This window comes from Manihot esculenta, chromosome 13 (assembly GCF_001659605.2).
Source record: "Manihot esculenta cultivar AM560-2 chromosome 13, M.esculenta_v8, whole genome shotgun sequence".
NCBI lineage: Eukaryota > Viridiplantae > Streptophyta > Magnoliopsida > Malpighiales > Euphorbiaceae > Manihot > Manihot esculenta.
The window spans coordinates 16,724,087-16,749,853 of NC_035173.2; the positions used below are offsets into that span (position 1 = coordinate 16,724,087).

At 38.5% G+C, this 25,767-nt stretch overlaps 1 protein-coding gene and 1 non-coding gene across 2 annotated transcripts; one reads left to right on the forward strand and one right to left on the reverse strand.

Annotated features, from left to right (window-relative positions):
• On the forward strand, nt 1–24,368 carry LOC110630116 (pentatricopeptide repeat-containing protein At2g35130). The gene is made up of 8 exons (XM_021777437.2): nt 1–204; nt 2,813–2,997; nt 3,118–3,350; nt 4,138–4,387; nt 5,122–5,267; nt 5,519–5,724; nt 22,939–23,063; nt 23,689–24,368. Coding segments are annotated over exons 1-8 (1,731 nt in total). The 5' UTR covers nt 1–202; the 3' UTR covers nt 24,273–24,368.
• On the reverse strand, nt 634–759 carry LOC122721660. The gene has a single exon (XR_006348364.1). It is a non-coding gene; the product is annotated as a small nucleolar RNA SNORD14 (small nucleolar RNA).
• Nucleotides 24,369–25,767: the final 1,399 nt, after the last annotated feature.

Genomic DNA, 25,767 nt, shown 5'->3' on the forward strand with positions numbered 1-25,767 from the left:
CAACTCCAATTGGGACTCGAGTTTGTCAGCATCTTTAAAGATATTTCTGAAGATATTTCCGCCATGGAAAACCAGAAACAAACAGAGCGTCACATTTCAGTGTTCACCATGGCTACATTATCTCATAACACTCTTCTCATTCTCCTCATCCTCGTATCTGTAAACTCAACATTCAACACATACCCACGAGTCTCATCCATTCATGTAAGTCTTAATCTTCATCAATGCCTTTGCTTTTACATTGATGTTTTGCCCTTCTGGTTCATTTTTATTCTTTTCTGGTTTTGTGTGCTGCTCTATACTATAAATCTTTTCTGGATGTTCTGCTTTCTCGAGCCAAATCCTTAAATTCTGTTATTTTTCATGCTATTTCTTCCGTTCTGTTTATGAATATGTCAAACACATTTCATTTCGTTAGGGTTGCAGAACCTAACAAAGTAATTGAGAAGAAAAGAAGCGAAATTTAGAAGAAAAAGAAGAAGCTGAGGGAAAATTGGGAAAAATTGAGAGGAAAAGAGTAACTAATATCCAATCAAAGCCAACTAATATTCAATCAAAGGGGTTTAAAAAAAGGAAATAAACATAAACAAATAAAAGAACAGCGTTATAAGCAGAGAGATTCCTGAAGGAGAGAGGCTCAGACATCCAAGGAAGGATAAAAGCAGCACAAGCTCTCAAGCCCGGCGAAAGGCGAAAGCTCTTAGGCGGCCACTGCGAATGTTTTGAGAAACAAGCCTTAGTATCTATCATCATCGGCCTCACCCATTCAACCATTGAAAACAAAACTAAATCAATCATAAAACACCACAACAACTAAATCCACGGCCAGAGAGCTATGAAGGTGACCGTAATGTAGGCGATTGGAGTCAGATGTGTGAATTATATGGGGAGAGGTTGGGTTTAGGGTTGGGGAGTTTTTAGGGAGTTTATGGTGGGCGGTTGTGATTTCTTGAATGGAACAATCTGGATGGATTGCCATTTAGCCGCTGCGCAGAATTCGATTTAATGGAAAAAAATTGATTGAGTTAATTTAATTAAAAATTGTAATAAAGTGAGATGGAACTGTGCAAGTTTGAAATCTGTGGGTAATTTATAAAATTTAGGATGGAGGCATTCCCCGTAATATTGAAAAAATTTTTAATTTAATTGAGATCAATTTTTTACTTTTAAAAATTCAATTTAGTTTATTTTTTAAGTAATATGATTTGTATTACATTATCATACGTTCTATTTTAAATTATTAAAATTTAAATTAAAAAATATGATTACATTGAGTTTAAAATAATTGAAAAAATTCAAGGCAAAGTTTAAATTAAATTAAAATGATTAACAGAATTAATTTAACTTTATTCAGTTTTATTTTTTTATATTCAATTTAATTGAGTAAATAACTAAGTTTGACAAAAATTTTCTAATTAATTCTTATTTTTTAAATTACAATTAAAGTATTTATGTAATGTTTAAAATCAATTTCTTTAATTATTCTGTTACAAGATGTGAGTCAATTCTTTTAATCATAAATTTTTATATTATTTAGTTTTTGTATTTTAACTATATATATAAATATCATTTAGTCTCTGTAATTTTGATTATCTATACTAAGACTAAAATGAATTGATTAAAGTTTGATGTTATAGAAGAAGTAAATAGTTTGATTTAATAAAATCCAAAAAAGTGATAGTCAATTTATTAGTTTTCCCTATATAAAATTATATATATATAAGTGTTTAGGCAGCTAATAAATTTTTTTTCATAAAAGTACTAAAAAATTTAATTTTACAAAATATAGGTATATTTAATTGTGTGATTTTAAAAATTTTCTAACCTATGGTAATTCTCTCTTGAAGGTATTTCCGCCATAGAAAACCTGAAAAAAGACATGTCCTATTTTCACCCATGGCTACATTATCTCAAAGAACTTTTCATTCTTCTTCTTGTCTCTACAAAATCCACATTCTATATATTACCTACGCTATCTTGAGTCTTATCTATCCATTCTTGAAATATAATTCTCATCAGAATGCCTATGCTTTTGTATTGATATTTGCTTTTCGGATTTTCATTTTTGTGCTTTCCCTTTTTTTTTATTTTTAATATGGATTACCATGGGACTAGCAAATTAGTAACTTTCTGATATCATATACTTTATAAAATTTTTCTAGTTCTTATTAGGTTAAACATTGTGGCATTTTGGGTTTGTTTTTAGGGACTGATTCTCATTTGTGATTGAACAAACGAGCACTAATAATTTCATAGTTTGCTCTCTTCTTCTTTGATTTTAGCCTTATCTTGAGTAGAGGCTTGAGTTCTGTCCTTTTACTTGATTTATTTCTTTTTTTTTTCATTATTACTTTTAACTGTTTAGTAAATGGAGTTAATTTTTATTTTTCTTTTGTTTTACTTTATGTCAAACATATTTCATTTGTAAGCGACTCTTTATCATTGTTGAAATGTAGGAGGTCTTTAATAATTCATGATCCTGAAAGTGTTATTCTCCAACAGATTGCTCAGTCATATTTTAGGCTTTTCTTCATTTTCATGCCCACCATTCGTATGAATTATTAGAAAATAGGCGACTTTTGAAGTAATATATTGATAACTGTGAAACTAATATTTATATTCAATTTTTTTCCCACTTAATTTTCTTCTTGTTTTTGCAATTTATGTGCTTGCTATTGTGAATTTGTGATCAAAAGGAAATGGATTCCATTTTTCCCCAAATCCTGCAGTCCAGACCATCCAATATAGAGGTTTATAACCATTGCTGCTTGCTAATGCGCAATCACATCTTAACGTGGACTATTTTTTGCAGGTTGACTGTTGCATGCAAACTGACTTATTTATACATTGAACCCAGAAGCTGTAGGTGTGATTTTAGACACCAAGCAAAGAGCTCCACTGGTGGAACTGTTGACAAGTACAAACCTGATGCTCTTTTCATTGATAAACATGGCAGATGGCGAAGCTTTACTCGCAAAAAATTGTCAAGGAAACGTTGTAATGCAAAATATTGTGCATTGTGATGTGTCTTAATATGCATGAGCTTGTGCAGGTGCTTGCATAAAAATTGTAAAGAAGGTACCATAGTAAATATTTGAAGTCAACATATTTTTGCAGGTGGTTCATTGAGAGGAAAAGGATGGAAATACGGATCTGGATTTGTTGATGGAATCTTCCCAGTGCTGAGTCCCATTGCTCAGCAAATTCTCAATTTCATACAGAAGGAAGTGGATCCCAATATTGTTGGGGCTGCTCTTGATACCCTTCCTGCCACTCACGCCATGTGGGATGATCTCATTAATGTAGCTGTTCAACTTCGATTTAATAAGCAATGGGATCTAATTATATTGGTAAGGAATTCAATTGACTTTTCATTTTGATTTTATAACAGTTGATAGCAAGTAGATTAAGATATTAAGCTATCTTTTACACAGATTTTGGTACTACAGATGACTCTATGAAATTGTTTCTTGAGATTCATCATCATTAGAATGGCAATGGTTGTATTAAAAGATTGTATGAAGAGTTATAAAATGCTTACTCCTTTGAATATATGAAAATAAGTCATCAATGCTGCCCTGTTTACGGAATTTTGTTACTGGCTTACTGCATTTGGCTTAATTTGCATTTCAATATTCTTTTTAATTTAAAGACCATAATGTAATTTTTAATCTACAATTTCTATATGGTATAACTTTTCATCAGTGAATTTATTGGTCATTAGTTGTTCAATCATTCTGAACTACTTTTGCACAGATAATGCAGTTAAGTTGCAGAAAGGTGAAAGGCGATTAGAACTTCCTTTTTCTTTACCTTATTAACTTCAATTGGCATCTTGATCTTGCATTGATGCACCTTATATGGTTTTATGAATCGATCGTAATTTGGCTGTTATAATTCCAGTTTGAAGTTTAAACAAAACAGAATTTAGTAAAAGTGCATATAAAAAGTAATTTGACTTGGAACCAAATATTAAGTTCTTGTCGATATTTAAAATCTCAAACTTTATATGATAAATCACTGCCAATGTCAAAAGATCTGAATTTGTTTACTGTGTTTTATCATCTTATTTGATGCAAGTAAAATTATCAGGTCTTAAATAGATGTTGTTGAGTGTAACACTACACAAATCTCCAGATATGCCAATGGATATTGTATAGGAGCTCCTTCCAGTCAGATGTCATGATCTACAATTTACTTATAGATGCTTATGGACAAAAATCTCTACACAAGAATGCAGAATCCACATATTTTGAACTTCTTGAAGCTAGATGTGTTCCTACAGAAGATACTTATGCTCTTCTTCTGAAAACGTATTGCTTGTCTGGACTACTAGAAAAAGCTGAAGCTGTCTTTGCTGAGATGCGAAAGTATAGTCTACCTCCAAGTATGTTTTCGTATTCTTTCAGAAGTTATTTTTGTGCAGACTGATATTCTCCAGGACTACGTCGCATGTTTATCAACAATTACTATAATTTTATTCACATTTTCTTTTCAGAAAGTGAATTCTCTGGAAATTTTGAAAACAACTTGAGAATTTTTCTTCAGTTAACTTGTGATGCAGAATACTTAATTGCTGATGTTTAGCCTTGTAATTTGTGCTGGATGTCCTGTTATTTTTCATTTTTACTTGTGGCAGACATGGTAGTTTAATAGTTTGCTGGAATGATTCTTAGCACCTTAAAAAAACTACTATTTATATTTCTGCCTGACTAAAGGTCTTTGGAAGTGAAGTATTGAACTGGAGACATTCCTACACTCCCCTTCTCTCTCTCTCTCTCCCTCTCTCACGCACAAACATACACACATGCACATGTTGAAAGGAGCTGCTTAATTTTACAGTATATTATATTTCTATAAGCATTCTTTTGTTAGGTACTTCAGAATTTATAACATTTCTATCAGAGGCTTGCTTATCTACGCACTACCATCCTTCACATGTGTTGGCAAAGTTCCAAGTTTTGGTGAAGGAAAATATCAGCCAAGTTCAGAATTTATATATTTTTTGTTTTATCTGCATATTCAATTTGAATTTCTCTATTGAGTTTCCACTATTGATACAGTATTACAGTTCCATAGTCAGTTAGCTAATGTGATAAAGCAGATCTTTATTTTGCTTAGGTGCGATTGTATACAATGCTTATATTGATGGCCTAATGAAATGTGGAAATCCTCAAAGAGCAGTAGAGGTCTTTCAGCGAATGAAAAGAGATTGCTGCCAACCATCTACTGAAACTTATACATTAATGATCAATTTGCATGGAAAGGTAAATTCAATGGTCTAATTTGCCAACAGTATTGCAAATAGCCAGGGAAGAAATAGGTGTCATACTCGTGCTAGGACTGGATAAGGCTTTATCTTGAAATGAGGCTTAAGCCGTCCTAACATAGTATGATGGTGAAACTTGCATCAAAACCTCATAGCAGATGCATAAGTTCGTGGTCAGCATATATATGGATCAACATCATTGTCTTCTCTCTAAGATTCAACATTGAAACATCCCTTTTCTAAATGCAGGCAAGTCAATCTTACATGGCCTTAAGTTTGTTTAATGAAATGAGAAGTCAAAAGTGTAAGCCAAATATCTGCACATACACTGCTCTAGTGAATGCTTTTGCAAGGGAGGGACTTTGTGAGAAGGCTGAGGAAATATTTGAGCAGCTACAAGAAGATGGCCTTGAGCCTGATGTGTATGCTTATAATGCACTCATGGAAGCATACAGGTCAGTTTCGCAAATTGTTATGGCATCATAATTTTCTTTTAAGAAAAAAGAAAAAATATTGGAGATGTTTGTTTATAGTAGTAATTTGGAAAGAATAAAAAATAAAAATGGATAATTACTATCGTGCCGGTTTAGCCTAACTAATTAAAATACTTCTGTAGTTTTAGAATTACATTGAAATACCCTTATATTTTTTGTTGTCTAAACTAGAAAGGATATCCGTTTTTATCCATTTTACTATTAGCTTATTAGTCAAAGCAGAAAATTTTTTTGACATTGTGCCTTCGTAATTCGTCTTAACTAATTAAAATATCCTTTAGTTTTAGAATTATATTAGAATATCTTTATATTTTTATAAAAAAAGATATTCATTAGTTTCTATTCATTTTTATGATTAGTCTATTGAACAAAGCTGAATTTTTTTTGTATGTCTAAATTAACTTGGTATTAAATAAAACTCACCCTTCACTCTATTATTCACCAGTCTCATTAGTTAATTTGTGATGGTTCATGTTATTGGTTGTAAATCTTTATTTTTTAGAGGAGAATATAAAGAGAGATACGAGAGAATATGAGGAGGAAGAATATGGAAATGGGTCGAAAGGAGTGGATGGTGAACTTATTTGATGAGGAGGGCAATTTAGGTATTTTTTAGATTTGACTAATAAACGAACAATAAAAATGAATAAAAACTAATAACCGTTCCGTTTAGTTAACATGTATTTTAATGTAATTCTAAAACTATAGGGGAATTTTAATTATTTAAGATAAACGTAATAGTAAAAATAGATAAAAATTAATGGATGTCCTTTTTAGTTAACGGACTAAAAGTATAGGGTTATTTTAGTATAATTCTAAAATTATAGAGGTATTTTAATTAGTTAGGGTAAACTATAGGGGTACTATAGTAATTATTTTAAATAAAAAAATTAAGGTCTAATGATTAATGAAAGGGGATAAGTACAAAAAATAATATATTGTGGTTTAATGGTTTTTTAAGTAGGATCATATATTTTAATTTGTAACGAAAAAACTCTTATATGAAACTTTTTCTTTTTTCTTTTTTTTTATCGTTAATGATTACTCTTTCAATATAGTATGCCCGTACCAAATCTTTTTTTGTTTTCATGCTATTAGCAAGGTGAGTCTTTTTCTCTAATACTATTAAATAGTGATGATCTGAGATCCAATAGAATAGGGTTTTACAAGGGTTTTTGTATTAAAGAAAAAAGCTCTCCTATTCTGAGGAGGGGACTCCCCTTTTATCCATTTCGTCTTGCTTGCTGGTGACGTGTAAAGGTCTCTCCAGGATTGGGCCACGCGTCTCTGCCATACAGATTCGGGCGTACGAGGGTATCAGGCGCCTGCCCCATGCGTAACGGCCTCTGATTCTCCCTGTGCGTACGTTCGAACGGATCTGCCAGGCTGTCTGGTGAGTATCATTCTGGATACTGGGTCGGGCCGAGAATTGGGCCAGAGAGGAAAGGGTCTGTTTTGTGCGGACTGAGTCAATCTGGGTGAGGAGGCTTGGTCGAGCCCGGCCTTGGAAGTTGGATGAGCCGGACCTGCTTTGGGTGCCAAGTACGTGGGCCTTTACTTTGTGGGCTTTAGGTTGTGGACGAGGCCCTGGACCGGGATGAAGGAATCCAGCGGTCATCAATTGCCCCTTCACCTTCTCGGTAGTTATTGCTCTGACTGCCGAGGGGGTGAATATCGAGAACCATTATGACCGCGTCTGTTCGCGTACAGATGCCTTCATAACTCCCTTTCATCTTTTTGTCATTCCTCATCTCTTGAGTTCTATCTGCCTCTTTCCCTTTCTGGCCTTTCCTTACCTCTCCAATACTCTGCCCTTCTTTACTTTCTTGTCATTATTGCCTGGACGCGCTTCTTTTTCCTTTTCCATGAATATCTGTTAAAGATCCTGACATTGTGGTCTTAGATTCTAGAGTTACTTTGCGCGAAGACTTCAGATTTCGAGTATATATCAGTGTGGACTCTTCTTCACTTCTAGGCCCTTTGTTAGAGAAAATGAGTCTTTCCTTCCAGCGAGATTCTCCTGTTTTTTCCGCAAAGGATGTATTTGACGTTTTCTTCACACAGATTAAGGTGAGCCGGAGGCTTCATTGCTTTGCTGCCCCAGGGATTTGCTTTAACCTTGCTTTCTTTATCTTGACTTCTCTGTTTGGAACTTTTTGCAATACCTGAGATAAAGATGGATCAGTCCAAAACTCTTGAAAATCTGATATTACCTCGAGGGAGTCTGAATGTTGCTTCTGAGGTCCTTCTAGCAGGGCGGTTGGCGGGTGGAGTCATTCGGCAGGTCGTTGAAACTTTTACCCAGATCGTCTGGCTGGCCTCCCCCTTTGGTTGTTGTTCGGGCTCCAAAGAGGCTATGGGCTGCTGGGAGGTCTATTTTGACTTTATCTTCCTTCAAGAAGGAAATTTCCCCGATGTCCATGTTGTCCGCTTTTGATATAAATGGAAGTGGGGAAAATGATCAATTTATTACCCCCTCTGGTGTGAAGTACCCGTATTATGAAAGGCTGAGATCTGCTGCACTCAGTCAAGCTTTCGGCGATACCTTCTAATATATGCTCTGTGATCTTCTTGAGGCCGTAACTCGAAGACTTATGTTTTTCATGCGCGACATCCGGACAGCATATAATATCTGAGCTTGTTCGAATGTACCGCGCATCACATTTGGGCAACCGAATGTTTGTCCATAGGGGAATAGTGAGAAATGCTTATGGGAATCAACTTGTTCAGTTCCCCTATAATAACGACGCAGGGTTCGGCCGACCTGCTGAGCTCTTCTCCCGTATTCAAGAGTTCCTCTGTGTCGAAGACTAGGATAATGATAGGTGATAGTGATGTAAACGTAGACGATGTATCTGGTCATGTAAATCCTCTAAGGATAGCTTTTTGTTCTGTAATGTGGGTATTTATAACGCGCTGTAATGAAACTTTCGTTTTTTCGTTCATATCCGAACTGTTCTTTATTATGCATGAGATGACTTTTTTCTTCGTGGTTTTCTCTGATCCGACCTGGAATCTATTTAGCCAGTCTGAGTTTTTAGTTTGCTCTTTCCGAGCTGTACCGACCGACCTGCGAGCTTACTTTCGGTTTACTTTGTCCAAGCGAGACTAATCCGACCTCTGAGCTCTATCTGTGTTCAATGATCCGAGCTCTAAGTTTCCTTAACTTTCGATTTTACTTTTTTCGAGCTGAACTGACTGACCTATGAGCTTTGCTTTTAATCAAAAAGGTTGAGCTTCTGACCCATAACTTTGTAAGATTCCGAGGCGTCTTCATCGCGTCATTCTGGGCTCCTGGCCTTTGCTTAATGATGATCCGTCTTAGGGGATGGGCTGACCTTTATCATGCTTCCTCCTGTTTGTCTCCTTGGGCTTTTCTATGACTTATTCTTTTTCCTTGGTTTTTACTGCCTGAGCGGTGATGATGTGCATTTTGCACGTCAGGTCGTCCTGAGGGAGAGATTCGACTGGAGCTCGGTTTTAAGGCTTTGACAACTTGTTTGTCTTATGCGAATAGCGTGCGGGCCTTCAGCTGATGGGTCATTGTCGTGGGCCTGGCCCTTTGTAGAGGTGGAGAAGCCCAGCGGTCATCTCCTTGCCCCTTTACCTTCTCACCGGTTACTATCTAACCGTTGAGAGGGTAAACTTCGAGAGCAATTAATGATCGCGCCGCTCCAAGACAAAACTGCTCAGAATAACGTTTCATCTCATTATTGCCTTTCCTTTCGAATTCTCCCTGTCTTCTGAAGAAACTCGCTCTCTTCTGCTCTCTGTTTTCCTGCAACTTCTTCTGTTTCTTCCATCTTATTGTGCTTTCAGGTACGCTTCTTTGCTCTTCTATGGAGGGTCCAAAGCTCCCCGATGTCGTTAATATTAGGTCGCATATTACTCCTTCCAACATAACTAAGCACATTTCCCAGAGGCTCTTAGATACTCCTCTGTATCTTATTCGAGCGCCTTTTCAAAACGAGAGGATAGTCCTTCCTAACCCTCCTCCTCCTGGTTTGATTGATCCCCAAAGGGGTCGCTGTATAGTGTTCTTTCTCAAACAGAGGGATTTCGGTCTACCGTTTCCTTTTACCCCTTTCTTTATTGAGGTTTTTGATTACTTCGGGGTATCCCCTCGAATGTTATCCCCAAATTCGATTTTGTTTCTGTCCTGTTTTGAGTCTATCTGCCTGAGTTGGGGTTTTACCCCCACAGCGTGCCTGTTTGTCACTTTTTTCCGTCTGGTTAGGGCGGTTCAGAATTTTTATTACTTTTCCCCTCGTAGTGGATTGTCTCTTTTCACGGGCTACAAGGATTCCATAAAGGGATGGGTAGAGAATTTCCTTGTGGCGGAGCTGAAATTAGAGTCCGCCCGATCGTGGGAGGTGGATCTAAGTTGGGAGGAGGTCCATCCGGGTTGCAACGAGCTGCCCCAATTGAGTCTTATTGAGCAGGTGGGGTTGCTTCGACTGACTTCCGTTGAAAGGAAGTATGACGTCGAGAAGTGTATGTTCGTGTCCAACCTTAGGGATATCCAGGACACGGGTATATTGCTTTGTCTAGCGATTCTGTTTCTTCTTTGCTCATGATATCCGAAAGTATGCTGACTCTTTATAATTTTTTTTTTTTTGCAGCTTCTGAGGTTAAAATGGATGAACTCAAGCTCCCCAAGAACTTTGTCCTGTCTCGGGATAATATGCACGCAGTTTTCGACGCTTTTTCGGCTGGGCGTTCAGTGTCTGAGGCTGCTGCGGAGGTGGTTCAAGCTGTTTCCTCCAAAAAGGTTAACCGACCGCCTGCCAAGGCTTCTTCTCGAGTTTCTAAATCAAGCTCTCGCGACGCCAAATCACGTCGGCCATCTAGCCGTGGTGGATCGAGCTCAACTTTTAAGCCCGCTGAAGGGTCTAAATCTACTTCAGCTTCCTCAGAGGGCGTGAGGGGAGCCTCCCTAGCCATTGTGGAGCAGACCCAAGTTGTTGAACAAGTGGAGTCGGGTCTTGTCCATTCTCCTGAAGGGGTGTCAGGGGGAAAATCTAAGTCCCCCGTTACTGAAGACAAGGAGGCCTTTGGGACAGGGATGGAGATCATCCTCATAAAGGACCAAGTCCCAGATGTTCCTATCCAAAATGCCCCTGCCTCTGTGGGGACTGGGCCTTAGGATTCTGAAGGCATTCCACTAAAGATCGGGGATAAGCGCCCAGCCCCTTCTGGAGCATCTTCCCCATCTCCTGCTCGGAAGAAATCCAGGTCTGCCACAGGATCTTCTCCAGCTCTTCCTCCCATTGGGAAGGGGAAAGGTGTTCCTGCTACGCCTTTGATGTCTTCTTCTGACAACGTTCTAAACGCGTCAGACATTACCTCTGAGTCTCCAGCCGGTGCTGTTGCCGAACTTCTTAGAGAGCGAATGTTCAGCGGAATTACCGAGGCCTCTGATTCGCGTCTTCTTGCCCTGACTGGTCTCTTAGCCAGTTTTACCAAGGAACAAGCATCCTTTCGGTCTCGCTCTCGGGAGGAGCTCAGATCGACAATTAGGGAGATGCTTCTGATGGTAAATTACTTTTCCACTTCTCTTTTAATTTGCTTTATTTCTTCCTCTTGACGATTGTTATTCCGTGCTAGGTGACGGGCCTCTTTATGGAGGTGGATGCTCGTGATTACTCCTTTCGGGAGTCTGTAGACCGTCGGATTGAAGAGGCACGTCTGGATGAAAATTTGTCTGCAACTAGTGACGCTAGGGGTAACCTTGCAGCGGCTCGGGAGCATACCCAGTCCCTCCAGGTAGAGTTGCACTCTTCGCTGGAGGCCATTAAAAAGGCTGAGGAGAAGGCGGCTGAGACAGCAGAGCACACTAAGTCTTTAGAGGCAGAGCTGTCTCATACTCGCAAAGTTCTCAAGGAGTCTGATGAGAGAGCGGCTGCCGTGGAGGCTCGTTGTACAGAAGTTTTAAAGCAACTGTCCTCTATGACGGGGGCCCTTCGAGAGAGAGATGAGGCTGTGAGCCAGAAAACTGAGATCCAGCGTCAATATGAGGCCTTAAAGGCTGATTCTGAAGGACTGCACGTTCACCTGGAGGAGGTGAAAGCTCAGAAGGAAGGGGCCCTAGCTCGGGTGGAGGTCCTTGAGCAGGAGTTGAGTACGAACTCTGATCGTATCAGGGACCTGGCTTTGTCGGCTGAAGAGTTTAACCTTCGCCACCAACAGCTCAACCATGAAGTTAGGACCTTGGAACGTAAGTGTTCAGCCCTGCTCAAGGTAGTAAAACATGTTGAGGACAGGGCTCAGCTAGAGCGTGAGCAATGTATAGCGGAGTATGAGGGGTCTGATGCACTGAAGAGGAAGATCGATCAGGCCTGTGAGGTTCACCTTCAAGACTACAAAGATTCCTCTGAATTGAAGGCGTTTGTAGCTGAGGCTTGTGAAGCATATCTCGATGACTATAAAGCTTCCGCTGAGATGGGGTCGGTCATTTTTAAGAAAGCCTTCCGTATGTACGTAACTGGTTATAATCGTGGTTTAAGGGAAGCTAGACACGCTCCTGATATTCCTTTGGAAAAGCTTCGTAAGCCCGAAGTGGACTCGGATGGCGAGCCGGTGTTATATGGGGAAGATGATTTCCCTATGCCCAGAGGGGATTGTCGCGTCGCAGGCTGGCGGCCATCTGTGTCTTCTTCAGAAGAATCTGAGCCGGAAGGGGAGAACGAGGAAGTTCTTGGGTCAGAGGGAGATGACCCTAGTTCTGAGAAGGAGGACCCCCACCTAGGGTCAGAGATTGCCCCTGTTGTTAATGTTGAAAGGCCTGATCCAAAGGAGGTCGTGCTTCCTCTAGATGTAGTTGTAAATAAAGATAGTGTAGGCGAGGATGTTCTCACAGATGTGAGTCCTTTAAGGACTATTTTTCCTTCCACCTCGTCCGAAAATAAATTGTAACAGCTATTTTAATGAAACTTTGATTCCTTTTTCCTTGAACTATTCTTGTTCTTTATATTTATCTCTGCTCTTCATACTTGTAATATTTACACTACGTATTCTCATTCATAAGCTTTTTCCCCATTGAATCAGTCTTAAGTTGTGAGCTCAGTTCTTGGCTAATTATCTGAGAGATCAAATCTCATATCTTTTAATGGCGACTAGCATGTTTGTTTTTCTGTTTTTAGCCTGTTTTTCTAGGTTGTGACTTCGGATGTTTGTTCTAGACAAACTGATTTGGGCTTTGAGTATAGCCTTTTTACCTTCATTTATCTTCCTGCTGGTTTCTTCGTTTATGAGCTCGGCTTTTCGCTCGGCCTTTATACTTCGAGCGTTGGGGTTCAGGACTATCCGAACTGGGGGCTCGGCCTTTTCTTCTTACCCAGGCTTTAAGTATTAGCAGTCATTTCGAGGTCGGTGTTTTTTAGCTGTTATACCCCGAACCTTTTCAAGAGCTCGGAACCTCTTCGGGAGGTCGGAATCTGATTTTTGTGAGGTTGGAACAGTATTTTTATAAGTTGTCCCTTCATATGATATGAGAAATTTTCACTTCGGGAGGTTTTTTTTTTTTTTGGAGACCTTTACCGACCATTCTTGTTTTGTTTTTCCTGGAGTTCTTTGTAATTCCGGGACGACCTCGGGGCCTCGTCGGCTATTTTTGTTCCAGGAGATCTTAAGGGATCCTGGTTTTCTTCGTTCTGGGGTGACCTCGGGGCCCGCCGGTTGTTTTTGCGCCAGGAGATCTTACGGGATCCTGGTTATTTTTGTATTTCTGGGACGACCTCGGGGCCTCGCCGGTTACTTTTGTGCCAGGAGATCTTACGGGATCCTGGTTATTTTTGTTTCGGGGTGACCTTAGGCCCTGCCGGTTGCTTTTGTGCCAGGAGATCTTACGGGATCCTGGTTATTTTTGTATTTCCGGGACGACCTCGGGGCCTCGCCGGTTGCTTTTGCGCCAGGAGATCTTACGGGATCCTGGTTATTTTTGTTCCGGGGTGACCTCGGGGCCCCGCCGGTTGCTTTTGTGCCAGGAGATCTTACGGGATCCTGGTTATTTTTGTATTTCCGGGACGACCTCGGGGCCTCGCCGGTTGCTTTTGCGCCAGGAGATCTTACGGGATCCTGGTTATTTTTGTTCCGGGGTGACCTCGGGGCCCCGCCGGTTGCTTTTGTGCCAGGAGATCTTACGGGATCCTGGTTATTTTTGTACCTTCTTGAGGTTTTGCACAATATTCAGGCACATTGGCCTTACTGTCGCTTCGTCATCTCAGCTGGTTTTGTGTCTAACTGAGGTCTTGTTTTTCAAGGGGTCTCTCTGAGCCCTATTCGTTCTTTTTCACGGAGTATTATTCGCAAAGATAATCACATTGTATAAACAATTTTATTCACTCATGTGTGTCAAAATACAATGTTTTTCTTTACAAATATATTAAGGGAAATACCTCTTTAAGTGCTGGATGTTCCAAGCGTGGGACTCAGGGTTTCCTTGCATATCTTCGATCCGGTATACCCCTGGCTTGACCACTTTTGTCACCCTGAATGGACCCTCCCAGGTCGGTGCTAACTTGCCCGCGGCCGCTCTTTTCCCTGTAGCTTCTAGGTTTCTTAAGGCCAGGTCTCCCACTTTCAAGCTTCTCTCTCTAACCTTTTGGTTGTAATATCGTGCTGCCCGTTGTTGATAAGCAGCAGTTCAGATTTGGGCTTCTTCCCTAACTTCTTCAAGAGCATCTAGGTTGCTTCTTAACTTGTCTCCATTAGTATCTTCACTAACGAATTGGACTCGGTGAGTGGGAATCTGCAACTCAACTGGGACTACGGCCTCCGTGCCATAAGCCAGTGCAAAGGGTATTTCTTTAGTGGGTGCTCTGGGAGTGGTTCGGAGTGCCCACAGGATACTGTTGAGTTCTTCAGCCCAATTCTCCTTTGCGCCATCTAGCCGTTTCTTTAACCCTTGGAGGATAGCTCTGTTAGTGACTTCTGTTTGGCCGTTAGTTTGAGGATGGGCCACAGAGGAGAATTTGTGCCATATGCCCATGTTCGTCGTGAAGGCTCTGAAGGTACTGCAGTCAAATTGTCTGCCATTGTCTGAGATAAGCACTCTAGGCATGCCAAATCTACAGATGATATGCCCCCACACGAAATCTATCATCTTGCGAGCTGTGATTGTGGCTATCGCTTCTGCCTCCGGCCATTTTGAAAAGTATTCTACGGCCACCACTACGAATTTCCTCTGCCCCGTAGTTTTGGGGAACGGTCCCAGGATATCGATTCCCCATTGTGAGAAAGGCCATGGACTGGATATGCTTGCTTGAGGAGTGGCAGGAGTTCTGATGGCATTAGCAAATCTCCGACATACGTCGCACTTCCGGACAAACTCTTCTGCTTCTTTTTTAACAGTGGGCCAATAGTATCCTTGCCTGAATACTTTGTTGGCTAATGTTCCTGCTCCCTCGTGGGCTCCACATAGGCCTCTTTGTATCTCTTCCATTACCTTTGTAGCCTCTTCCGGGCTCACGCATCGGAGCCATGGACTGGATTTTCCTTTTCTGTATAAGGTCCCCCTTATTGCTTGGTAGTTAGCGGCACGAGCTGCTATCTTTCTGGCCCCATCTTTATCTTCGGGGAGCTCGCCCTTTTCCAGGTATCTCAGGTATGGGGTCATCCAAGTTGGGCTTTGTTCTACCTGCAATATCGTGTTAGTTTTATTAAAAGCAGGTGTATGGACCTGTTGTATGTACACTTCATCGGGAAGCTGTTCCAGTTCTTCTTTGGTTAATCGGCTGAGCAGATCTGCTTCCTCATTTTCCTCTCGGGGTATTCTTTGAAACCTGATGGTTACTCCTCGACCCATGAGCTCGGCTTCCAAAGTTTTTACTTTATCAAGGTAGTTCTGCATGATGGGGTCTCTAGCCTGATATACTCCCGTCACCTGGTTGATCACTAGCTGAGAGTCGCTATTTACCTCGAGGTCGGTTACCCCTACCTCCAAAGCTACCAACATTCCATTCACCAAGGCTTCATATTCTGCTACATTATTCGAGGCCTTGAACTCTAGACGTAGGGCGTAACACACCTTAAACTCCTCTGGCCCCTTAAGCATTATTCCGGCACCATTGCCCTCAGTGCTTGATGTTCTGTCTACATATAGCTTCCAGTTAAATTCTGAATGAGGCTCCCCTTCACACTGCTGTCTTGCTATCCCTGAGGATGATCCTCCCCACTCCTCGTTGAATGAGCATTCTGCTATGAAGTCAGCCAAAGCTTGAGATTTTATAGCTGTCCTGGGTCGATATTCTAGACAGTAAGGGCTGATCTCTACGGACCAAGCCAACATCCGACCTGAAGTTTCCGGCCTGTGTAGAATCTTCTTTAAGGGTTGGTCTGTCATCACAACTCCTTGGTGGCCCTCCAAGTAAACCTTGAATTTTCGAACTGCTAGCAGTAGGGCGTAAGCCATTTTTTCAATGTTTGAGTATCTGACCTCGGTATCTCTGAGTACCTTGCTGACGTAAAAGACAGGTTTCTGCTCCCCCTCTTCCACCCTCACTAACACTGCACTGACTGCTTGTTCTGAGGCCGCCAGGTATATCAGAAGTTCCTCTCCTTTTACAGGGCTGCTGAGTACATGGGGCGAGCTAAGATATTTCTTAAGCTCTGCGAAGGCTTTTTTGCAGTCTTCCGTCCACTCGAAGTTCGGTACTTTCCTCAACTTTTGGAAGAACGGCAAGCACTTTTCTGCCGATCTTGACATGAATCGGTTGAGCGCCACTACTCTCCCAGTTAGTCTCTGGACGTCCCTTACACAGGTCGGCTCTGGCATATTCAATATGGCTTCCACCTTCTCCGGATTAGGCTCGATGCCTTTTCCGCTTACCATGAATCCCAGGAATTTTTCTCCTCGAATAAAGAAAGCACACTTTGCTGGGTTCAACTTCATTTTGTACTGGTTTAATACCTCGAATACTTCCCTCAAGTCTGCCATGTGCTGCTGGAAGTTTGGGCTTTTGACCACCATATCATCTACATAAACTTCTACATTCCTGCCAATCTGATTTTTGAAGATTTTATTCATCAGTCTTTGGTACGTTGCCCCGGCATTCCTCAATCCGAATGGCATAGCTCTGTAGCAATAAGTCCCATCTTCAGTTATAAACGAGGTCTTTTCCTCATCCGACCTTTCCATTGGGATTTGATGATAACCAGACATAACATCCAAAGAAGACATATAATCAAAACCGGCCGTAGAGTCGACCATTTTATTAATGTCAGGAAGTGGATAACAATCCTTAGGGCAGGCCTTATTTAGGTCAGTAAAATCTATGCACATTCTATATTTGCCATTGGCTTTTTTGACTAATACAGGATTTGCTAACCACTGTGGGTACATAACTTCCCTAATAAAGCCTGCCTCCTCAAGTTTCTGCACCTCTTCCCTGGTGGCCTGCTGCTTCTTTCTTCCTACTACTCTCTTCTTCTGTTTTACTGGCTTGGCTTCGGGGAGTACATTTAGCTTATGTGTCATTACCGTGGGGTCAATTCCAGGCATGTCGGAGGGCTTCCAGGCGAAACTAGACGCATGACCTCGGATCAGGGCCATGACTTCAGCTTTTTGTTCTTTAGTGAGGCCGGCGTTGAGACTAAAGACCTTTTCTACCTCTGCTTCTGATAAAGGGAAGGTCTCCAGCTCCCCCATTGGTTCTGTCCTGGCCTCCGTCTTCTCATCCCGAACCTCTAGGACTTCCGAGTCAAGAGCCTCTCCAATGGAGCTTGGTTCTACTACTGTGGCCAAATATACTGCTCTTGCCTCTTCTTGGCTGCCCCGGACTATTCCCACCCCTTCTTCTGTTGGAAATTTGAGCGCCAAATACCTGATACTGGTGACGGCTTCGAAATTGAACAGCACAGGCCTCCCCAAGATCACATTATAGCTTAACGGAAGTTTGACCACTAAAAATACCTCGTGGTGAGTACGAGTTCTGGGTGCTTCACCCAAGGTGAGAGCCAGCTTCACCTTCCCTTCTACAACCACCGGTACTCCTCCGATCCCCTTGATTGGTGCTTGGTCTCGGACCAACTGTTCTTCCGGAATTCCCATCTGCTGAAAAACCCGGTATGGTAGCAAGTTGACTTTGCTCCCATCATCCACTAAGACCTTCTTTACCCGATAATTGTGAATGACGGCTTCAATGACGAGCGCGTCATCATGGGGCATCTGAATACCCTGAGCATCTTCTGAAGAGAAGGTGATTGTCATGGGAGAGTGGTCAACGATCTGCATGACCTCGGTGCTTCTGGTCTCTCCCTCCCGATTTCTCTTCTTCCCTCGGTGGCCCATCCGTCCTCCTGTTCCTCCTACAATCATATTGATGGTCCCACTGGATCCATCGTTTACTGGTCCCGCTCCTGTTCTCCTCGGTGCCTGAACCGCCGGGCCGGCCTGAGGCCTTTGTCCCTCTGATTTCTTTACAAAATTCTTTAGGTGCCCCCTCTTTATTAACCTCTCGATCTCTGCTATCAGCTGGAAGCAGTTGTTGGTATCGTGGCCATGCGTCCGATGATATTGACAGTATTTGTCAGGATTCCGATGATCTGCTTCCGACTTCATAGGTTTGGGCCACTGGAGAAAATCCTTATCCTGGACAGCCATGAGCACCTCGGCTCTGGACGCATTTAATGGAGTTGGCTTCTTAGGGACCCAAGGGGGAGGCAATCTTGATTCAGGGACCCGTGGAGGGGGAGGCCTTTGATCCCTTCGCTCCCAGGCCTGCTTGTACGGCTTGGGTCTCTTGCCGTGTTTCTTTTCATGTTTCTCCGGCCTCCTTTCTTCTGAGGCTTTTTCTTTTCCTGCCATCCTTTTGGCAAATCGGCTCGTTACTAAGGCGTCATCCTGCCTTATATACTTCTCCGCTCTCTGCATCAGCTCGGCCAGGGATGTGGGAGGCTTCCTGCTCAAGGAACCGAAGAACTCGGCAGAGGTCGTTCCCTTTTGCATTGCCTCTACCGCCCTTCCTTCATCAAGATCGGGAATCTGCAGGGCCTCCGTATTGAAGCGAGCGACATACTCTCTGAGTGATTCACCCTCTCTCTGCCTTACTGTCTCCAAGTAGCTCGTCTTCCTCTCCGCTGGCACTCCGGCTATGAATCGACTGATAAAGCGAATGGCTAGGTCTCCGAAACTCCTGATACTTCCGGCCTCAAGGCTGTTGAACCACGCCCGCGCTGGTCCCGAGAGCGTCGTTGGGAATACTTTACACATTAAGGCATCAGATAGAGTTTGCAACTCCATGAAGGTCTTATAGTTCATGACATGCTCCCTCGGGTTACCAGTTCCATCATAAGCCGCCATTGATGGCATCATAAACTTCTTAGGGACAGTCTCCTGTTGCACCCACTTTGAGAAAGGGGAAGAAGTAGGCAAAGAGGTTTGGCTTTGGTCTTTCTTACCTAGCTCGGCGAGGAGCTGTTCTCTCAGTTTCTTCAACTTTTGGTCCACCTTCTCGTCTTCTGGGCTGAGTTTTTTTCTCCAGGTGGTACTCCTCCTCCTCTGCTTCAGTTCCCGTCCACCCGGTTATTTCGGCGGAATAGTTATCCACCTCCTCATTTTCTATCATCTCCCTTGCCCTCCTCCCATGGATTCGGGCCTCCGGTCCTTCCTCTTCGCCGGCTCTTCTTCCTCTTTCTTCAATATCGCGACTGCTGGTTTGAAAACGGTCAGGTGCAGGTCGGGGGTCATTGGTCTGAGGTTCCTCTACAACCGGGAGTGTATTTGCTGGGGTGTTGAGGCCTCTCTGTTGCATTATCTGCCCCAACCAGTGGGCTGTATTCTGTAACTGGAGAGCCATGTTTTGAAGATCTTGGTTAGACAAGGTGACAGCGGGAGTGTTCCCTGCCAAACTTGGCGAGGGATTAAGAGGAACAGGTGTTTGGTTGTTTAATGTCGTAGGACTAGAAAAAGAGAATTGTTGCCCCTCTTGGGCAGAGCTTAGGTCATTTGGGACGTTAAGGTTACTTTCTTGGTGATTAGCCATCGTGGATCTCAGTGGGTTTCTTTAAGAGTGAAAACTCCGGTGATGAAAAGATCTCCGTCGTTTCCCACAGACGGCGCCAATTGATGATCTGAGATCCAATAGAATAGGGTTTTACAAGGGTTTTTGTATTAAAGAAAAAAGCTCTCCTATTCTGAGGAGGGGACTCCCCTTTTATCCATTTTGTCTTGCTTGCAGGTGACGTGTAAAGGTCTCTCCAGGATTGGGCCACGCGTCTCTGCCATACAGATTCGGGCGTACGAGGGTATCAGGCGCCTGCCCCATGCGTAACGGCCTCTGATTCTCCCTGTGCGTACGTTCGAACGGATCTGCCAGGCTGTCTGGTGAGTATCATTCTGGATACTGGGTCGGGCCGAGAATTGGGCCAGAGAGGAAAGGGCCTGTTTTGTGCGGACTGAGTCAATTTGGGTGAGGAGGCTTGGTCGAGCCCGACCTTGGAAGTTGGATGAGCCGGACCTACTTTGGGTGCCAAGTACGTGGGCCTTTACTTTGTGGGCTTTAGGTTGTGGACGAGGCCCTGGACCGGGATGAAAGAATCCAGTGGTCATCAAATAGTATTGATAAATTACACGTTAATCTTTAATATTTAGTGAAATTTACATATTAATCCCTATATTTTTAAATTTAGTCCTTATTTATTTTGACTAATAAAATAATTCTTTAAGTTAAACTTTATATTTTTAATTAAAATTAATCCCTATATTTTTTTAATTGGTCCTAAATATTATAATTATTAATAAGTCCTTATATCTATAAATTGGTCTCTCTATTTATTAAATTATTTTAATATTTTTATATGTCAAAAATAATATAATAAAAATTAAATAAAAATTTGTCATTCTCTTTTTGTTTAATTAAATAAAAATAAATAAATTACTAAAGAATGCAAAATTAGAGAGAAGAGAATTATTCGAGATTAAATTTGGATACAGCTAAGATTCTTGATTTAATTTTTAATTTATTATTTTATGGCCAAATATAAAATATTAAAATTTAATAAACATGAAAATTAGTTGTAAAAAATTAACTATTTATTTATAAATAATTATAATATTTAGAGACTAATTTGTAAAAATATATGGATAAATTATATAGCTAAAAGATTTTTATTAATAAAATAAAATTTTATTATTAAATTTAGAAATATATACTAAATTTTTAAGAATTAAAATATAATTTATTCTAATTAAAAATTATTTTTAATTAATTTTTAAATGTCACATCAATATTTATTACATAAAAACTTCCACTTTGCTAATGAAATAAAAATAGATGATTTTTTTTTTGTTACAGATTAAATCACAGGACATTATTTTAAAAAAATCTAATTTTTTATAATTATCTCTTAAAAAAAGCTAAACTTTTTTTTTAATCAAATTGCAATCTAACCCACTAATTTCAGATTTGGCTGTTTTAGGATATATATTGCAATTTTATTCAATTATCAATTTGATAATTTTAGCCAATTTTTATAAATAATAATAATAATAATATTGAGGAGGGGTTGATAATTTTAAACTTAATTTGGTTAACCAAATAAAACTAGAAGCTTATTTTTTGTCTATCAGATAAAATTATAACTAAATTTGCCCAAATCAACCTAAATTATTAAAATTGAATTGAAACAATTAGATTAAATTACAATTTCATGAAAATTTTTGAATTTTTTTGATTAGGCTAAAATTTAGTTTAGTATTACGGTTAAGTTGTTGTTTTGTTATTGTTATAAAAAAAAATATTTATAAGTTTTTTTTTTTCTGTATTAAATTATGCTTTCTCATAAAGAATTCAAGCTTTTGCTAGCTCAATCTTAATAAAGAAAATATGTAATGGTTATACACAAAGGGGCTTGCTCAAACTCAACTCAAGCTTGGGTGAAGTCAAGCCTGATCAGAGATAACAGTGTTAAGCTTCAAAATTTGAAAATTCAGTCTATTTGTTTTGCTTGTACCCCTCAGTTTCAGTTGTGTGGCTGATTTGCCTAAGTAGCGCATCCTTTTGTTCGAATAGTTGATTTTGGTGTCTTAGCGTTACTCTATTTTTTTTATATAGTTTTTAATTTTTTATTTTCTAAAAGATTGTAGTTTTCATTTTTTATGAAAAATAATAGAAAAAATAAGGAAAATGTGTTTACATACTAATAATAAAAAATCATTTTCAAATCAATATGATGGAAAAACTCATAATTTTCATAATTAATAATAAATTGTTAAAAAATTATTGAAAACTTAATTGTTTTACTTTTAAAATATTTTACTTTGTACTAATAATTTATTTTATAATAATATATTAAAATATTTTTAAATTAATTATTTAATTTTACTTATAAGAATATTATAATATTTTTTTGTCATAGAAGAGTCATTATTTTGTATTTAGAAAACAAATGTTTTATAATAAAGGAAAACAGTGAAAAACATTTTAAAGTTTTCCAAATTTTAATTAAAATATTAAAAAATTGAAAATATAGTTTTCCAGTTTTCCGATTTTCCGAGAAATTTTTTCCACAAAATTTCAGTACTGTATTGACTTTGATGGTGATATGCTTACACTGTAAATCAGTTTAACCAACTTCATTTCAGAACATTCCTGATGCAGGGCAAACCAATGAAAGATTTAAGGATTACCTAGAGAATTTAAGATTTCAAACTATTTTAGTCACTTTGTTTTCTGTTAGATTTAAATTTTCTTATTTGGTGGTTATATAAAGCAACCTAATCCTCTCTTGATATTAGGCTATCATTTCAATTGATCCAATGAAACAAGCTTTCTTGAAAATGGTTCTTTTTTTCATAATTTGCTTTATCTATACTAATTATCAAATGAAAAATGAATTGTATTTTACATCTGAGAGTCTCATGAAAGTTCATTTCCATCTTTTAGAAAAGATTATATTCTTCTGTTTTAATGGAAAAAGAAGAAAAAGCCACTGTGGCTTATTTTAAGAACTGGGTGAATGATCAATGAGCTTTACCTCAATGGTTGTGGAGTCATCTTTATAGCTATGAAGTCTCCAGTTTGAACCCTCCGTCGAAGCTAATTGTACAAAAAAGAAACAAGTGGTTAAGTGCTGAAATTGTATGTTTGTGTATTATTCAAGAATGGGCCGTTGTAAAGCATTCATGGGAAGTTAGTCCTTGATGTCTATGAATCATGAGTATCTTGTGTTCAACAGTCGTGCAGGTTTTCCATATGGGGCTGCTGAAATATTTTCACTCATGCAACACATGGGGTGTGAACCAGATAGAGCTTCATACAACATCATGGTAGATGCATATGGAAGAGCCGGCCTTTATGAGGGTAAAATTCTGGACAAAATAATTATGAATTAGTCAATTTTCCATTTCTATAACATCATTATGTTCTGCAACTTAATAACATCATTATACTAATTATGTAAATTGATTCCTTGTGGAATTCCACGTTTGACTTCAAACAACCAAAAAAAAAAACCTACTGACATCTGTTTGGAATCCAGAATTTCGCAAGAATTCAATTCAATTGATTTCTTTTCTAACAATTTTTTTTTTGGTTTGAAATGAAAGAATTCAATTCTTTTTAACTTAGAAAAAAAATTTCATTTTGAAAAAAGTTAAAATTTTGCATGATTTTCTAAATATTAATTATTTTCTTGCAAAATGAATGATGCCAAACGAGGGGTATGTGAACATTATTGATGTTGAACAACATTTGTGATGGCATATCTATGATTGCTGTTAGTTCTCATTTATCAGACTTGAATGAAAATAAATGCATCAGTTTTCCACTGCTTTATTGTGTACATTTATTTTTATCAAATCTTAGAAACATCCATCTTGAGACTGCCTAGAATAATGTGCACTATAAAAACGACATCAAGGACAGTTTGTCAAACCTTGTCCATGCTGATATTTGTTTTTCCTTGCATTCTTTTAATGCCTGTCAGATGCACAAGCTGTATTCGAAGAGATGAAACGACTAGGAATTACCCCGACAATGAAATCACATATGCTACTTTTGTCTGCCTACTCAAAAGCTAGAAATGTGGCTAAATGTGAAAACATTGTGAACGAATTGCATGAATCCGGGCTCGAACCAGACACTTTTGTCCTAAACAGTATGCTGAACTTGTATGGCCGATTAGGTCAATTTGAAAAGATGGAGGAAGTTTTAACTGCAATGGAAAAGGGACCTTATGTGACAGATGTAAGCACATACAACATTTTGATCAACATATATGGGCGGGCTGGATTTTTTGAGAAAATGGAAGATCTCTTTCAATCTCTTCCTGCAAAAAATTTGAAGCCAGATGTGGTGACTTGGACTTCAAGGTTAGGAGCATACTCCAGGAAGAAACTATACACAAAGTGCTTGCAAATTTTCGAAGAGATGATTGATTCTGGATGTTATCCAGATGGAAGAACTGCAAAAGTACTTCTCTCAGCATGTTCAAGTGAAGATCAAGTTGAGCAAGTTACTAATGTAATTAGAACAATGCATAAGAATATGGATGCTGTTCTGCCTATCTGATTTTCGCTTATCCATCCATGTTTTCAACAACTTGTAAACAGACAAAAATTAACATAGTTTGGTTAATATATTGAGCCTACATTTTGTTCCTTTAAAGGCATGTCAATAATATATCTTTTGTTTAATATGATCATTCTGTCAAAAAATAAAAAATTAAATAAATTTTTATAAAATCTTTATTTTTTAATCCAAATTTATCTCTAAATCGTCATTAAGACTTGATATACTAGAGAATATGAATCACTTTCTTAAATTCAGGTAATTGATGACTTTATTTGACTGTATTTGGGATATGATTTTAGCCAAAAATCAAAACTAGAATTAAACTTTTAATTCTCCTATTGTTAATAATTAGAGTTATTAAAATTTGGTTCAAAAAAATTTCCATACTTTTTAAGTCTTATTTTAATTTTATAATTTTCACTTTAATATTAGTTTCATTATTCAAACCTTGTTTTCTTATAAAATTACAATAATTATATGCATTTAAAATAGTAAACAATTTTAAATATATAAGATTAAAACAATAACAAAAATAATAACACTAATATTAACATAATAATAAAAATATATTATATATAATTCTTAGGAACAATATTCTATTATCTTACTAAGAGTGAATATCATCTTTTATATATATATTTATATATATTAAAATCATAAAAATTATATCTAAAAACATAAGTATAAAGTTTTTTTACTAAAAAATTAGAACCAAATAAAAATAGTATACATAATTTTGATTCTATATAGCAAAAAAAAAAAATAAAAATATATAACAAAGTAAAAAAAGCACATTATTTTTTTGCAAATATGTCTTTGTATGTTATCATTAACATTCAAATTAGTCCAGTCAATCGTTACTCATAGGTTTTTACTTTTCCAATCTCCAATTTTCCAGTTCAAAAAAAAAAAATAACCCAATTAATCGTTAATTTTATTTACAATTGCTTTTAAACTCATTGTTAAAAAACTTAATCATGCAAAGAAAAGAGAGCGAGATAGTTGGTGTCTATGGTAAATACTCTGATGCTCGATTAAATAAATAAAAAAATAGGACGAGGATAAACAATAGCTTAGAACATAAAAATAGTTATTTAAAAATTGCATACTTTTACTTTTGTAATTGTTTAGCTAAGGAAATAAAATTAAATATAATATTTTTTGAGAATTCACCGATGATGTGACGGCCTCTTAATAAGAGATATTATCAACTATCCTGCGATTATCAACATAATAGAGATATACTTCACAGTAAGAATATCTATTTAGGGAAGGCGAGTTTTGATAATAAATTGGGTGTTTCGATATCCGGATCTTCTTTTTTTCGAATCGAACTGCACTTTAAATTATTAGATTTTTACAACGTGGTTATATTTTGTGAGGACTAATTTATAACTTATTTTGAATGAGTATTATATAATATTAAATTAAAAAATATATTTCACAAAATTTAGTTTTAAAAATATAAAATAACAAAATAAATTTTTATAAA

Excerpts from the sequence above, each read along its gene's own strand:
- LOC110630116 (XM_021777437.2), top strand. Across the intron at positions 3,351-4,137 it reads AATGGGATCTAATTATATTG|ATATGCCAATGGATATTGTA; the intron begins GTAAGGAATTCA and ends ACAAATCTCCAG. Across the intron at positions 23,064-23,688 it reads AAGAGCCGGCCTTTATGAGG|ATGCACAAGCTGTATTCGAA; the intron begins GTAAAATTCTGG and ends AATGCCTGTCAG.